Below are 17,676 nucleotides of genomic sequence, written 5' to 3' on the forward strand. Positions count from 1 at the left end.
GGCTCTCTTGTTCGCTGCAGAGCAGTGGCGGTGAAAGTAGCGGGCTGATTTGCAGCGAGTGGCACTGGCCGAGCGAGCAGGAGAACAGCGGGAACACGCGCGCCCACGTATAATAGATGCACACGAGGCCACACGCGCGTCGTCTGATGCACACCTAGCGCAGGTGTCGAGTTGGCGGTCGCTGAGTGATGAGTCGAAGGAAGCCCGCCACTGCATCACCATGGTCTTCAGCTTTGTCGCCTTCTGCTACATGCTCTCCCTCGTGCTCTGCTCCGCTCTGCTGTTCTTCGCCGTGTGGAGGGTGAGTTGATGTCTGTGCCTCGTACACCTGTGTAATCCTCCATCAGCATCACCATCATCACGATCACTATTCCTCTCCCAGCTAAATCACAATTTGATGTTAAAATGTCCGTCCATTCTTTATGGTAACTTCACTTGCAATTGCTTTTGACTGCATAGCGCATTGTCCGTTCACACACGAGCGTGTACTATACTCGCAGCTGTGCCTGTTAAATGTCTCACCTTGTGTCACTTGTGCTATGTTCCAATCTGGAGATAAATGTGCCCGAGCCGATTTGTGCTGCAGGTAATTATGCGTTGCAATATTTTAAATGTCTCAGCAAGTGACACATGCTGTTGTTTTGTACTGACTGTGTGTTGTTGCTTTTGTGATGTTGGTGCTCCAGGTCACTCTTTCAAATGAGACTCATCCTGGTCTCTTGACTTCTAACCTGGCTAAACAAATAACCTTGACACTATTATTGTTATTGTTGTTGTATGTATGTAGCCAACCGTGCTAACCTTGAGATGCAGTTTTCTATAGCCGAGCATATGCTCGGTATTTGCATGATGTTGTGAGATTTGTGATCGTGGTGGTATTTTATTGTCACTGAGATGTAGATGATCAGTGGGTAGAACAGAGGGCCGCTCGGTTGTAATGTAATGAGTTGGAGACCCAGCCAGGGTCAACTTAGCCTATCAATCAACGTCATTGCCAGCAGCAGCAACATCGGCAGCGTTATTGTCAAAATCATCATCAGCAGCAAGAGTATGGTCAACGTCATCATCAACAGGAGCAGCAGGAGCATCAGCAGGCGTAGCACCAACAACATCATCACTATCTTCGATATCAGGGTCATAATAATCCTCACACCACCATCATCAAAACAAAGTTCACAGCGAATAAAACGAGTGTCAGGTAGTGGAGGTGCGTCGCTTATGGAAACCCATCAAGTGGTTGTATAATGAGTGAACCGATCCCTTCCATAGGAACGTGGAATTTCTGCCACCGTCTTGGGGGGGGGGGGTTGGAGGGGAGGCGGGGGAGGGGGAGAGCTCCAACAGAGATGACAATCGAATACGAACGCTCCCATGGGTGCATGTTGGCACCGTGGTGCGCGTGGCTTGATTAGTTCAGACGCAACTAATGAGTTATACAGTAATCTGTGGTGGTGATTGACATTTATACTGGGGCAGAAATGTAAAACCAACGTGGCTGATTGTGCCACGCGTTCGTGATTGGCGGCTCCAATATAATAACAATTCTACACGGATGCTCCTAAAGCGACAAGAGATTGGCGGATCCAATATATAAATATGGAGCGCTCTTACGTGAGATGCGTGAGAGACAGCGGGGCGCTCTATCACCACTCATCGTTTTTGCCAAAAAGACGACGTCTCTCTTCTCACACCTAGCACTGGGCAGCGCTCACCGATCTAACCCCGAGTCAGGGGTGTGGAAAGTTCCACGTTCCTGTGGCCGGTGGCGGGTATGTTTTTCATTAGCACGATCACTATGGACTGTTAGTTCTCGACCTTGGAGTGATGATGAGCTGAGTCAAATCCCCCTCTGACCGGGATTTTGAACTCTCACGCATTTGGCTCCAGTCGAGATGTCTGCCAACTGACAGCAGATTATCTGGTGATGCCGCTACGGAATAGCAGTGGTACACAACCGCAAATTACAACAAAAAACTCTCGTCACGAACACTGTAGCCTTAAAAGAAACAAATATGTAATGGTAGACGTTTCGGGCAATGGCCCGTCTTCAGAACACATAAACAGAGAGAGCAGAAATATTGAGGTAATACGGGTTAGAAACGACACTTAACGCCACGAGGGCCTGATGAGAATTACATTTAAAATATTTTTTCGATTACCATTTTATGAATGGCCATAGGAATAGTTGCACTAACAGGAGCTAATGAGTAGCAGACAGGCTCTTGAAGAACGCGTCATTAAAAACGTGGAATTCTCATCAGGCGCCATTGTGTTCACTCCACTCTACAACCCTTTCTGTCTCTCTGGCCTCTGGGGACGTGCTCTGAATAAGGGCCATGGCCCGAAACGTCAAAGATTATTTATATTAGTTTAAGGCTGTGTGTTGACACATAGCAGGGAGATGAAGGGCCATTCGAAAGCGCTCAATGGCCAAAATGTCACCGATTGTTATATATCGGTGTTTGTTTCTTTAAAGGCAGGCAGTGTGTTTGCCAAATCTCTCTTTACTTATTTAATTTTACCAGGTAAAGCCCACTGAGCTATGTGGCTCTTTTTCAGTAGCGACTTGGTCTCAAATGAGAGCCCAACGAAGTGGCTTAATACGTGAAAACGCACAGCAGCCAAACACTCTAAACGCGTGTTTCTAAATGTGGAGGAAAAACCCGGAGGACCCGGAGACAAATCCACACGACCACGTGGAGAGAGACGAAAACTCCAAATACACAGCAGCAGGCGTCAGGCTCGGGATCGAACCCACGACCCCCTGTATACCAGGCGAGGTAGTTAACATCTCCTCGCCACCGTGTCGTGTGTGGAGTTGTGTAGTTGGCGCGCGCTCCCACGCCGCCTGTGGAGCGGCTGTTTCACGACGAGCTCTGCTTGACCACAGCAGCGTCCCCTCCGCTCGTCATGCTCTCTGTCGGATTAGGCGGTGTTAGTTTTGTAGAGTTAACCACTTCTCAGCAGCAAGAGACTTATTCTCAACTGTCAAACAATAGCAACACGCTGCAGACACACACACAGGAGTGAACGCGCAGCGAACGTAAATGCTGTGGTGTTTCTTCGCCCGCGTGCACAATGGCGCGAGCGGTGGCGGTGCGCTGAGCGCGAGATGGCTGTGAGCGAGTCGGGTTCTGTAAATCGTGAGATGGCTGTGAGCGAGTCGGGTTCTGTAAATCGTGAGATGGCTGTGAGCGAGTCGGGTTCTGTAAATGGCCCGCTCTGTTGGCCGTGTCAACGGCACGCGCCAGGATCACAATCGGACGGTCGTGAGTTGAAACCTCGGCCTCGTCCCTGCGAGCAGATGATCCCCTCGGGTCGATAAAAAAGCTTTAACTTTTGTGACAAGTCAAGTTGTTGTTATGATAGACTGGCCCCCGACATGGGAATGTCGAATTTCCAACCACCAATGGCTTAAGGGACGTCCGTCCACAGCTCGTTATGAGGAGAGAGAGAGAGAAACGCCGTTAGCTCACCTCACGGCGTGAATACAGAACCTTGCGCCAGGAGATGGGGGGCATCGCCACCCTCACCGAATCGGAAGTTCAAACAACGTTGGCGGTCCACACGGAGGCCACACGTCACGAGCACGACTTCTGAAACTCGTTGAAAATATCCCCCCACCTCATCTAGTACCCGATTCGTGCAGATAAGATGCCCGCAGCGACGGGGTAGATGTTGTAGATGTTAGTGATAGATGTTGTAGATGCTGTAGATGTCGTAGATGTTGTAGATGTTAGTTATAGATGTTGTAGATGTTGTAGATGTTGCGTGGAGGCTTCTGTGGAAGTGGTCGGTGTCGCGGGCCACGTGGCGTGAAGTCGCGTCGTTAACCCTTGTGAGGGGGGACAGCTCTTCACACACAGCCTCGGCGGGGCACCTCCAATCTGCATCACGTCACCACACCTCGCGCGATGCCTCACACCGCTGTCTCCGTGGTGGTTGTGCACTCGAGCGAGCGTCCCCGCGGTCTTCGGGCCGACATTCCGTCAGCGCGCTCGTCCATCGGTCAACGCCTCATCATCCCCCACACAACGAGGCGCACGTCCCTTAAACACCGCCCGTAGCTCGCAAAGCCACGTGATGTCTGTGATTGGCGTTTGTTCACTGATCCATCTGTTACAACTTTTAGTGCATATCCGAGCACACCTATCTCTCTCTGTCTGTCTCTCTGTCTGTCTCTCTCTGTCTCTCTGTCTGTCTCTCTGTCTATCGTGTTCGCTCATGTCTCTGATTCAAGGACAAAGATCCCCCGTGTAGCCCTAACAGACTGTTGGGGCAAGTGCTGTTGGCGAGTAGCACCTATGAAGTCCAGAACGGTACATGAGGGGGTGGGTGGCCAGCACCACGCCCGACTGCCTTTGTCTCCCCAGTGGCGATGTTTTTACACAACGCACCAGGTACTCATTTGAGGTTGAGTTGACCTAGGGCAGGCCCTGGGCCGGTTCAGATAATTATCGTCACTGGCGTTGGCCGTGAGTAGAAATCGAACTCGGACCTCCGGGTTCGTAGCGCAGCGCGCGAACGGTTATACCACCGCTCCTGACATCTGATCCACATCATGACACTCACACACACGTAGACACGTGTTGGGGGTGACAGGCACGTGGTCACATTCATTTGTCATCATAATCCACGCTCTCTCCGCTGCTGGATTGGCGCTACATTCACATGCGAGCGAGGCTCAGCTCGTGGCATCACGTCCACGATGATGATAATCATCTGTGGTGACGACCCTGCACGCTCTCTCCACCGCTGCAGCGCGGCGCTCCGTACCCAGAGAGGCGCGCCAGGAGTGAGAGGGCTTCACGCGTGGCGAGCATCACGCTTGCGTGCAGCAGCAGCATCATCACACACCGCTACACACAGGGCGCGCTCCAGTGCCTCCGCAAGCCGGGCAGCCGGGGCACGACGAGGAGGATGAACGGGGGGCGGGGGGCGTTTGACGAGGGTAGCGGGCGAGGGGGGGAGAGGGATCGGTGGTGGCTGGGCACACAGAGGGAGCAGGGGAGGCGCGGTTCGTGCATTCCCCGTCGTAGATTCGTGATGTAAATCCGGAGCAGATGTCTTGGGTGTTAATTAGCATCGGAGAGGCCGTCTCACACGAAGAGAAATCACCCAACAAATAGGGCGATTTATGGATCGTCACGCTTGCAAATTGACAATGCAACGATTTGTGTCACTCGAATCGGATTAAACACACACACACACAAACTCACACGTGCACTCACAGATAACGCCCCCACCGCCTCCGTTATAGATGTTCAGACTGTTGGGGGAAGTGCTGTTTGCGAGCACCCATGAAGGAGGGACGGCATGGCGGACAAGGAGGGGGGTGGTTGGCTTGCACCACACCCGGCCGCCTTTGTCTCTCCAGTGCTGTTGAAGTTGTACCCACCGTGCCAGGTGCTCACAGCTCCCCTGGAAGCCCACGTGCGTCTCACTGATCCTAGTGGGTCAGTGAGACGCACGTGGGCTTCCAGTGGAGCTCACTGATCCTAGTGGGTGGAGCTGGGCACTGGAATTGAACCCCGTCGGCATCCTGGCAGCAGCAGCGGCTTTCGGCTGTCATCGAAGAACGTCGGTCACTGCATCATCGCGCGCTTTCAGATGCGCTTCTGCGGCCGTCTGGAACGCTCTTCCTTTCCGATATTAGGAAGCCACTGGAGCTATTCACTTTTAAATCATATAGATTTAAAACTAAATTTTTTAGACCTGATTTGTATTTGAGTGTGTTGTCCTTCCCCCGCCCCTGCAATAAGCACGGCTGGCTACCTACGGTGCAAAATAAGTTCAACATCCACACACACAGGTCGCCGGGTTCGTGTGGCGGTGTGCTAACCACTGCGACACCGCTCTCCACACACGCACACACACGCACACACGTGGATGTGGAATCCCTCACAATGAGATATTAATGACTTGACCAAATGCCGACAACCGCAAAAAAGAACAGCTTGGAGTAATTAATAAGCTAATGATAATGACGCAGGATACAACAGTGATGGATAATTTTACTCGCTCTAATTTAAATGGCTCTTTAATGAGTCTGCTACAAAGGCCTTCACAGTCTTGTCCTTAATTCACACTGCTCTATAAACACGTATGCTAATATAATTAGCCCGTTCTGATCAGCAGGGTGAAGTATGGTAAAAAAAACCATCTCCATTATGGACAAGGTTTAAAGTATTGGGGAATTGGGAATGACTGGAGTATCTGTGCACTGTATATATATGGTATATGTTATCAATGGCCCTTCATAGCACATCGATGTGATAAATAGATGTGCTATGAAGAAGAGCCATTGCCCGAAACTTCGCTTATTCATTACGTATTTATTTTCAAGGAAGCGTTATTGACGAATGTGTTGAGTCTCAGGAAAAGTAGACACACTCGCTTTCAAACAAATCATTAACCACAGGTCACTGTTTGGTTGATTTCTGGCGACTGCCTGATGACGGTGGCTGTAACAGTGTAACTACCAGCGAAACGTCGCAACAAATTGTGAAACGTGTGCGGGATTGCTCTCGCGGCGCTGCCGGCGGTGCTGCTGAAGCGGTGAGCAAATTGGCCACGTGGCAACCTGAGGCATCTCTTGGCGAACGCGCCACGAGTCTCCTTCGCTGACCTCCGAACCCTGGCTGACTGGATCGCGGGCACGTGTCCGTCATCAGAGTCGCCAAGAGCTGCTTCCCGTCTGGGGGACTCGCCTCTGTGAAGTGGCCTTGAGCCCCTCCTTGTTGTGGCCGTGGACTCGTCCTGCTTTACACACACAGGCCGCATTGCCATTTACGGATGACATGTGGCCACTTTACAAATTGTAGATCATTGTTATTATCTGACATGTGTCCACTTGATCCCTCACTGGTGACGCGAGGGTAAATTGGTGAACAATCTTACACCCGGTGATGTGCAGCACGGTTAGCTACTTACGGGGCGAAAGCAGTTCAACTTGCATACATACAAGTGCAAACCATTATTTGCAAACGATAACACCAATAACTTGCAGTGAAATTTCGATTTAAAGCTTTCGTGACTGCAGGGATTCATCTTCTGTGAGAATAATTTTATTATGTTTTATTTGTATTATTTTATTATTTCCATTCTACGTGACTTTACCGAAAGAACCAAGAAGATGAACTTGCAGTAAGTTGTATTGGTCTCTGGATTTCGCTCCCGTTCGTGCGACGCCCTGCTGCTGCGGTAGAGGGGCAGCCCCTGACATGTGTTCGTCCACGCCGCTGCTGGCGGAAGTCCCTCCACGAGTCGAGGCAGCCCCTAGGGAGTGCTCTAATTCGGCCTACTCTTCTGTGCTGGCACGACGCCTTCAAAGAGGTTTGGTTGCCGACACGGCTACACTTGCGCCGCTGTTTCGACTGCCGCGCCGCAGATCGAAGTGTCGACTGTCTGCCAACGTCGCGGCACCCGGCATCTCAGCGCCCCGACCCACCACCCGTTGTCACGGCGCCTCCGGTGCGCGCGCGTGTGTGTCTCGATTTTATTTTGATATTGACAGAAGTGTTGAAGTTTGGTGTATTCACTGTGTACTGACAATGCAGTCCTTGGCATTCTGTTGCGTTGTGTTTCATGTATGCATCTCTCTCCTCCTCCTCACCCCCACCTCCTGTCTCTCTCGTCCCAACCCTCCTCCCGCGCAGATCGCTGCTTATGATGAGCTCTGGAGAGAGAGCAATGCAGCTTCCGACCAAACGGACTGCATCACCAAGGTAGTCGTCACTGAGTGAACCTTAGGGGACAGGGGGGACGGCTGCCCCCACCCACCCCCTGCTGCCAACTTGGCAGGACCCTCTTGTAAAAGAGGCGTGAGACTCTGAGAGGCTTTCCTGGGTAAACGATCGTGATGAGTCACCGTGCTAACTATGCGCCCCCTCCGTTATAAACTCCACGAGCCTCCTCGGCTACTCAACACGCGCCCCGTAATCAATACGCCTATAATGGGTTCGATTATCTGCGGGGTTATTTCAGAATTTACTCCTCGGCTTATTCACAGGAAATTCGCGGATAACTGGAGTACTCTAATTTTCCACGCGTCTCCTTGTAACCGCGAAAACAAATCACGAGAAATTGGAAGCCATTCTGCAACTACTTTTGGGCAAATGTACGGAGGGCGGCGGGTCATTGGGAGAAAAGTGCCGTGAGTAGTAGTAGGGGGTTTGTGCTGTTGCGGATAATGGGAGTCACGGTTAACAGAGTAAGGAACAAGAGGGGCTCTCCAATGTGTGTTGTGTGCGCGATGTGTGAGCGTCTCTGTGTTGGCCTGTGTGCTGATTGTGCGATTACGAGCGTGGGGGAGCGGTAATGTGGCGGTTAGCGCGACACGAGTTCAATTCCCGCTCGCGGCCAACATCCATTACGATTATCTGAACCGGGCATCCCCTAGATCGACATAGCCTTTAATGAACATCAACACTGGGGAGACAGGGGCGTCCGGGCGTGGTATTTGTCACCACCCCCGGCCGTCACATGTGCTGGCTCACAGCAATTGCCCCAACAGTCTGTGTCCATGGCTCTAAGAGGGAGCCATGTTTCTGCATGTTTCACTTGGACAGCAGAAGGAGAAGAAGGGCAATGTCTATCGGTTTCACTCGCATTGGGACTCCCACCACCACCACCACCAGGTGATCGCCGTCGTGGCCTGCTGCTTCTGCTGCTGCCACGTGTGCCTCTGTGGGCTAATGTGGTAGCTCCCCCCATACACTGGGGACTGGGCACTGCCTTTAGTGCGGCCCCCGACAAGACACAACGAGTGAACACACCCCCGTCGTCGTCGTCACCATCGTGCTGCTGTCAAACCCACAATGGCTTCAAATGCGTGGCGGCCCTCACACTGGTGATGTCTTATCGGCGAAAGTGGCCCCCTCCCCTCTGAAATGAGTGAAGAACGTTGCCTCACGCAGTCCCTCGGTGTTTGTGGAGGGGTGGGGGCTACAACGGGGGGTGGGGGGAGTGTGAGGGGTGGAGGGAGTGTGAGGGGTGGGGGGAGTGTGAGGGGTGGGGGGGAGTGTGAGGGGTGGGGGGAGTGTGAGGGGTGGGGGGAGTGTGAGGGGTGGGGGGAGTGTGAGGGGTGGGGGGAGTGTGAGGGGTGGGGGAGTTTGAGGGGTGGGGGAGTTTGAGGGGTGGGGGAGTGTGAGGGGTGGGGGGAGTGTGAGGGGTGGGGGGAGTGTGAGGGGTGGGGGGAGTGTGAGGGGTGGGGGGAGTGTGAGGGGTGGGGGAGTTTGAGGGGTGGGGGAGTGTGAGGGGTGGGGGGAGTTTGAGGGGTGGGGGGCCCATGGGACATTGCCAAGTTGGAGGCGTTCGATGTCTTCTTTAACCTCCATTAGCTCCTTTCCAGCTCAGTGCCTCAATAAAAAAACAACTCCGCGGCCCTGATCCGGCGCGTGTTTCTCAGAGACGCACAATTTCGCGAAACGTTTTTTGTTTTATTGTCCGGTGTTTTGTAAATGGCGGCACCTTGTGCGGAGGCCTTCATCCAGCAGTGGATTGGCCATGGCTGCTCAAGATCATTTAGAACCCCCCAGAAGCCAGAATTCAGGGGAAGTGTTTAAGACTCACAAAAACAAATGACAGCGCTTGTAGGAGGACTCTTCTGGCTCAGTATAAATGCTCAAAATTATCATTCTTACTAGTTTTTATTTTCTATACGATATTTACATTTTGCTCGCAGTGTCATGTGTTGACACGAATACATTATCACGTGGAATATCTCACAGTGAGCAGAGCATCACCTTGTGTCCTCAACAATGGTCTCCAGAAGATGATGTCAAGAGCTGAAAACTGAAGTCTCATCCACAGCTGCTTTTCCACACACCGCGTGGCACATTTTGAAGCACCACGCAAGGGGTGGGCATCACATGGCAACCAAACCAACATTTTCAATCCTTATTCAATGAAATCTGCTGAATGAAGCGAAATGTTACAATTGTATACGGTCATTGGCAAGTCGACTGAGATAAACAACTCAGTAAACCTGACGTCTCGGTTTCATCACGCATGGCTCGCACCTGGGTTTGAACCCCCGTGTACTGAGCCACATTTGTTCACAAAACTTACACTTCTTTGCATTCAGTGGAGAGTTGTTTTTAATGGTTCTTTAATAATAACAATGATAAATGGAGCATTGTTCATCGCTCGTACGCGTCGTGTTGATTACAAAAAACAAAACAATAAGATAGGAAGAGCACGATTGGGTGTAAAGTCGCAAGATGTAAATCCATACAAAGGCAACATATAAAGATATACTGAGAATTGCAACGGCAACTGTTCTAAGCTAACCCATGAGGCTGGCGTCTTATTTTTTTTTCACGGACCAACAAAACGCTCCGTCAAAACCCAGCATGCATTGTGCTTATCGATCTGCTGGCGAAATGATGTAACGCTTTTTGTACGAGCAACCTGGCACTGGATGTGAGGCTGCCCTCAAAGTGCGAAATTAATTCTATAAACACGTCAAGATTTTTAAATCTTCTCTGATAAAGGCCATTTTCAAGGGCCTTGCATATCCTACATCAATTATTTAATTCAACAGGCAGCGATGCTTACTCAGTTACTTTCAATATGTTGCATACTGCCCCCCTCCCCCCCCCAATCCCATGGGAATGAGGAATTTCCATCACCGTTCTCAGGCACCGTCAACTGAGACGACCCCGCGATTCGCTTCCCATTCCACGGGAGAAAATACAAAAACACAATGTCCCATCGGAAGACAAACGAAAGTGAAGTTTCACTCCGTCGGGCGATGCCCGCACGGCTGCGAGTGGCTCGCAGCGTTTGGTTGACCGCGGCTCTTTGTTTTCGCAGCTGGAGCGGGAGAGGAAGATTGAAAAGCTCTGCCGAATGCTGATGAAGGTACGTCCGTCATCGCGATCGACTGGGGGAGAAGGGGGGGGTGCAGGGCCGGCCAAGCGGCGGCGCCTTTAGCCGCTCGTTGCGTAACATCCTGGGAGCGGCATTTGTTGAACAAGGCCGACACTGCTGATGCCACCGAGAAGGTGGAAACCAAGTTGTCGTACTTAGATGTTGTTTCAAGTCCACTGGATCCTGAAGACCTCGAGGCTGGTGGACTCAGACATTGTGGTATTCATGTGGGGGACGCAGACAGGACTTCTGCTTATGGGTAGCTAATGTTCCTGATCATTATTGCATATTTAAATATAAACTTTACTACGTCGTTTTACAGACTTATAAAAGACTTATTCTGGATTATGCTCATGTATAGCGTTTTTTTCAGCTTCACGTTCACTTCATATGCATATTAACGTAGTTAAAATAATGTATTAAAGAAATATGATTTAGTAGTAAACAATGCACATGCAGATCGCAAGAGAATTGTTTTAGAATGTTGAGTAGACTGTTTTTGATGCGTGACGATCATCAGCGGTGAATGTGTTGGTGTCACGGTGGCGATGACCGCGGCTGCCCCTAATCCAGCAGCGAGGGTTGCTGGATCACACAGAGAAGTCGTGAAACTCTTCCCGCAGCCGTCAACGTTGCCATACCCTAGCTTACCATGGGAATGCGGTAGAGCAATTGTGAACTAATCTCCATCTGTTCCATCTGTATAGGATAGAGCGTTGCCCCTCAACGGGGTGGGGTTTCTCCAGGGACAGTCATGCCCCGAGTTACGTCTCCCCCTTTCACGTCGTTTCGCAAACACGTCGCCACTTTATGAATAACACCACGACCTGGTCAGCGTCACCGCAACCCACACCTACGTCCTCTCTCTCTCTCTCTATCCGTCACCTCTCTCAGCCTTCGCCTCCACCACCTCCACCACCACCACCACCTCCACCACCACCACCTCCACCACCACCACCACCTCCACCACCACCACCCACTACTATCCTGCACATCGCTTCTTTGATTGACGTCGTTTTGATATTCGTCGTCGCACGCAAACCGGGGTTTCACTGCACTCCGGTTTCTTCCCACGTGTATAACCATTCATTAATTCGGATTTGTGTTATCGATTTAAAATGATTGTTGTCTTATTATAATTGGGGTAGGCAGATGACATACCTACACTGCCACTTTCCATAACCACACTCTTTACCTTCACCACTATCATCTAATGTACAATTGTATAATTGTTGTAAAGTGCTTTGGAATAAGGCTTTATATAAATCTATATAAAATAATATAAGATATAGCAGCTTTAACTGCAGTCATTGTGACTTGCCATACATTTGAATGGGCGCCATGGTGGTGAGATGTTAACTCCCTCGCCTAGTATACAGGAGGTCGTTGGTTCGATCCCGACTCTGACGCCTGCTGCTGTGTATTTGGTGTTTGCGTGTCTCTCTCCCCGTGGTCGTGTGGATTTCTCTCCGGGTCCTCCGGTTTTTCTCTCCACATTTAGAATCAGCATCACGCGTTTAGATTATGTGGCTGCTGCTATAAATGTCCACGTGATAAGCCACTTCGTTGAGCTATCATTTGTGGCCAGGTCGCTTCTGAAAAGAGCTGTATAGCTCAGTGGGCCTCGCCTGGTGAAATATGAAATAGTTTAGAATGACGAGCGTGGTCGCAGTGGGTTCTCGCGAGGAGGCATCTCCACCAAGGTGTGCTGGCCAGCGTGGTGAAGTATGGTCAAGAACCCCCCAGGACTTTCATAAAACCACGCCCCCCCCCCCCCAATTCCCAATAGCTTGTGTAACACCAGCAATGGCTATCGCAGTGCACGGATGAAGGGACAGCCAATGCTAAGAATATCTGGCTTTCAAATACTTGCTGAGATTGATGAGACAGACACCCACAGATTACAAATTCAGTGATTAAAGGCGTCCATTATGACGGCTGGGATTTAGAGTTTATCTCAATTCAGACTTTCCCACAATTTCCAAGAGTTAAACAAGCAGGCAAAGATGTTGCACTATTTGGTTGGAATGCGTTTCATCGATGGACCCAATGGGTCTTATTCAAGACGAAATGTTTTCCCCAGTGGCAATTGTTTGGTAGACCAAGCAACCTTGGATCACGTTTCACTTCATTGCATCTAATTAGCTGGCAACCAACTCGCGGCCTCATAAACCAATGTCGCTCATTCTAATCAGTCTTCGCAGGCTCAGAATATGTCTTTGACCTTTTACTGTGAATGGACTCGCATATTTGTCACCGTGAGCAACACGCGCAGCGCTGGCAACTCTTCACGCTCGCAGATTGTCTCGTCACGCAGCCGAGTTAAAGGTCGCGACGCGTTCATGCTCTGAAAACAAACAAACCCGAAATTAAAACGTTTATCTCGTCAGGTCTAGTGCCCATCACCAAAAGGGCTCGTTCATTGCCCCCACAGTGAGTGGGCACGCATGCCCTGGGCGTGCCCTCGGGGTCTGCACCGCCGGTTGAGTAAATTCTGCGACTTGAATGCGCGCACTGAGAGCGATCGATCTTCGCTTCGCCGTGACGCTGCACATTACGGAGGGCGCCGAAAGCATATCACGTCTGTGACCTCGGGGCCAGTTTTAGGGTCACGGCACTCGCCACCAGCGGTCGCAACGCCTTGGGGCCTTGCGCACTGCGCCCAAAGTGAGACACCAAAGGCGAGAGCGCGTGGAGGTCTCGCGCCAATGGACGCGGGTGGGGGGACAGCTCTGCTCGGCGTCTCCTCCTCGATGAGGCTGCGTCACGCGTGGAGGCTCAACACCCCGGGGAGCTGCCTGCACGCCGCTCAGGAGAGTTCTGGGCGTTCCACGACCAATCACGCGCGGTGTCACAGCGGACAGAATTGCAAGGTCACGCCGCCTAAGGCAGCTGTGTTCATTACTCTTATAATGATACAAAATAATACGAAAACAATCATATCGATGATGCCCCTTCTTGGTTCTCCGATGAGTTTTTTCGCGGTTGACCGCGCGCGGCTCGGCACGGTGGCTGCGACCTTCTCGCTCCTCGTTGCTTCCGAATTGTTCGGCTCATACGAGAACCTGGGAGCGGAACGTCAGACATCGCCTGCCGAACAACAAACGCGCGGTTCAACCTGAAAACGGATCGGAGAGCCACACAGCACAACCACGGAAACCAACGCAGCACAACAACATCAACAACATCAACAACAACATCAACAACATCAATAACATCAACAACATCAACAACAGCCACAACAGCAACAACATCAACAACATCAACAACGACGACGACGCCTTGCGTGAATCTTTTTATAATTGGCCCGTGACGAAAGGAACGCCTCAGAAACACACCGAGGGGGTCGGGAGGCAATGGCAGGGAGCGAGCGATTCTCTGCCGAAGTCTCTACCCGGACAAATCCCACCGTGCGTCACGAGGGGAGAACACTCACAGCTCCGCACAAATTGATTTATGAAACCCACTTGCTGTATCGTCATCCACTGGCCACCTCGCAGCCCAGCGTCGCCCGCGAGCTCTGGATTGTCAACTTGTGCCGCAATGTCCGGCTGCGGCAGAGGGGACTAGCGGTTTAAGAGCGATTCCTTCTTGGGCATCCGTGAACACTGCGCGGTGTAGATGTGTCTCTGTTGCCAATTCGTGCACACGGGCGACTGCGTGAGATGGTGGCCAGGCCTGGTGGGTGCGATCGCCGTTATTATGCGGGGGCACGAAGCAGAGCAAAATGCACGACAAGATCATAACGTCGCCAAAGACACGCGTTAGAGAGGCAAGCGAAGGATAATACAATAAAGCGCGGCCCACTCACAAGCGCACAGGGCACAGATCTCCCAAATAGCTGTTGGGGAAATTGCTGTTCGTGGCATTGCAAACGTGCGGGTGGGTGACCAACACCCATGCCCAGCCACCTTCGTCTCCCCAATGCTGATGTTTACACACTGTACCAGATACTCATTTATGGCTGAGTATAGCTAGGGGAGGCCCAGGTCCGGTTCAGATGTTCATCAGCGTTGCTGGCTGCGAGCGGAAATCAAACTCGGGTAAGTGTGTTCGTAGCACAGTGCGCTAACCACTGCACTACCGGTCCCCACGATATATATATACACACACTACAAATACAAATACCCCTGTAGTCTAAACAGGCTGTTGGGGTAAGTTCTGTTAGCGAGCACCTATTAAGGCCGGCACGGCACACGAGCGGGTGGCTGGCCAACACCACGCCCGGCCGCCTTTGCCTCCCGAATGGCGATGTTGAAACACCGCACCAGGTACGGGAATCGAACTCGGGGGGGCGGCTTTGTAGCGCAGTGCGCTAACCACTACACACACACAACACACGCCACTACACACACAACACACGCCACTACACACACAACACACACGTACGCTCATGAGCGGACGTGATTATTACAAGCAACACACGGGGGCCATCTCGGTTCACTCTACTTTGGCATGAGCCACTGCGCTGTGCCTGGGTCTGCCGCTGCGAGCCTCCCGCACACAGAGCGAGCGAGCCAGGGAGCCAGGGAGCCGTGAGCCGCGCTGCTCGGCGTCAACGTGGCCCCGCGATGCTTGCGGGGGCCCATGGGGGGGGGGGGCTATATTGGTTTTGTGACCGCGGATGAGACGTCCGTGTGTATGGCGTGTGGCGCAATGTGCTGTGCTCCGTGGTGCCCGCGGCGGGCGCATGCGGCCGGAGCGCGCTGGGGTGGGCGGTCGAGGGGGACCCTCCGGCACTGGTTACATAAACCATCGCCATCCTTGTCGGCATCATCGTCGTGAACATCCTCGGCCATTCTCTATCCGCTGTTGGACGAAAGCTTCCCTCCCCGAGTCATTGCCGTCTTTCGCAGTGCACAATCGACCTCACGCCTGCTCCGTCTCCCTGCGGCGTGGCGGGCGATGCGAAGGGGTTGAGAATCGCCGAGGTGCATTCACATCACCCGAGAACGATCCACGTCGCTCCTTCACTCGTGTGGCCGACGTCGAAGCGTGCCCCCCCCCCCGCACATTTAGCCACCGAGCATGTTGATGGATTCCGTCAAGCGGGACCCGGCGCGGGTTTGGGGACGCGGGGAGGGGGAGAGGCGCGGCCGATTCGTAAGTCGCCTCCGATGTTTTTCGCTTCGCGTCAGCGTCTCGCGACGGCGCCGTCTTAGGCGACCCGATCAGAGGAGGCGGCTTTCACCGTCTCAGATGAGTTTTTAAAGGATTTCATAATTAAATTATCCCCACCGCTGTGAGCGTTATCAAATTTGTAGCGCGCGCGCGCGCAAAACCTAATTTATATAAATATAATTTCCTGCCTCGCCAATATCGTCTCGGAATAGGGGTTAGTAGCCGAATAAATGTGTCTAAAGCGAGAGAGAGATGTCTTCATGCTCTGTCCACTGCTGAATGAGAGCTATCCCTGAAGAAGGTGACAGCAAACGGAAACCCATCTCACCACGTTCTTGAACAGCACTTACGTTAGCCACTCGAGTTATGCGTGCCGCTATACATCAGTCTTATCATTACTGTGTTAATAAGAAGATGTTTCAGGCAATGATCCTTCTCTAGAACATAGAGAGGGCTTACTTCATGGTCGGATAATAACATGTACAGTTTAAGGAAAATTGATTTCTGTGTTTCCGCAAAATGTTTTAGTACATCGGCCTATCGGCTCTCCAAACCAATTTTAAGCGAGCAGCATTTGTTTAACAATGATATTAACTTGAACTTACAACGCACACAATATGCGCTCACTCTCCAAGAGAGACAATAACTCGGCAGGAACGCTCTTGACTCGGTTTCTAGCTACTGGCTCTCGTCTGCAGAGTGCGGCGCATTCAGCAATGAACTACTTTATTTACATTCTTATTTTATTTTACCAGGTTAGACCCACGGAGCCATGTAGCTCTGTTTCATAAGCGACCTGGCCACAAATGATAGCTCAACGAACTGGCGTATGTGGACATGTATAGCAGCCAAATACTCTAAACGCGTGTTTTCTAAACGTGGAGGGAAACCCCGGAAGACTTGGAGAAAACTCCATGGGACCACAGAGAGAGAGAGACACGGAAACTCCAAATAGACAGGCTCCAGGCTCCGGATCGAGCCCACGGCCTCCTCGGCACACCAGGCGAGGGAGCTGACGTCTCGCCACCACCACCACGGCAGCTGCTGCTGGTGGTGGTGGTGGTGAGATGCTGCTGGTGGTGAGATGCTGCTGGTGGTGGTGGTGAGATGCTGGTGGTGGTGCCGCTGGTGGTGGTGAGATGCCGCTGCTGGTGGTGAGATGCGGCTCGACTGCTGCCAGGTGTCGTGGGTTGCGCCGCATTGCACTGTGGGTGCGCCTGAGAAACCTGGGACATTCTCAATCAACTTTACAAACGACCGTTATTTATTAATTTATCTCCCGTTTAGAGTAGTAGTAGACGATATCGCGTACAAACAAGCCCATTTAAAGCCAAAACGATACGCCTAAACTCGTTGACATTAAAAGTAAAACCGATAAATGTTATTGCAAAATTACATTGTGGGACGTGTGACGCGATGCATATCCCATTATTATTATTATGCGCGATGAGCCGTTCCCTGCGTTAAACTGTGCCTATTGCAATAATTTGCATAGAGGTGTGAACGGGTGTGTTCATTGTGCAAACGCATCACGCATCGCTGCACAGAATTATGGATAAAAACACGTATTAGCATAAGGCCGTTCTCAATCTGCATAGTACAATAACATAAGGCCGTTCTCAATCTGAATAGTACAATAACACAGCATTTCTTTTGCCAGCAACCTGTCGGGATTTAATA

At 51.6% G+C, this 17,676-nt stretch overlaps 1 protein-coding gene across 1 annotated transcript in view; it reads left to right on the forward strand.

Moving 5' to 3' along the window:
- Positions 1-220: 220 nt before the first annotated feature.
- The window catches only part of LOC144728710 (protein cornichon homolog 3-like), a 40,481-nt gene continuing 23,025 nt past the window's right edge, over positions 221-17,676 (forward strand). The window contains 3 exon segments of the mRNA XM_078608320.1: positions 221-301; positions 7,659-7,727; positions 10,819-10,866. Coding sequence (XP_078464446.1) covers positions 221-301; positions 7,659-7,727; positions 10,819-10,866 — 198 coding nt within the window.

This window comes from Lampetra planeri, chromosome 30 (assembly GCF_965212315.1).
Source record: "Lampetra planeri chromosome 30, kcLamPlan1.2.h2, whole genome shotgun sequence".
NCBI classification, from domain to species: Eukaryota; Metazoa; Chordata; class Hyperoartia; order Petromyzontiformes; family Petromyzontidae; genus Lampetra; species Lampetra planeri.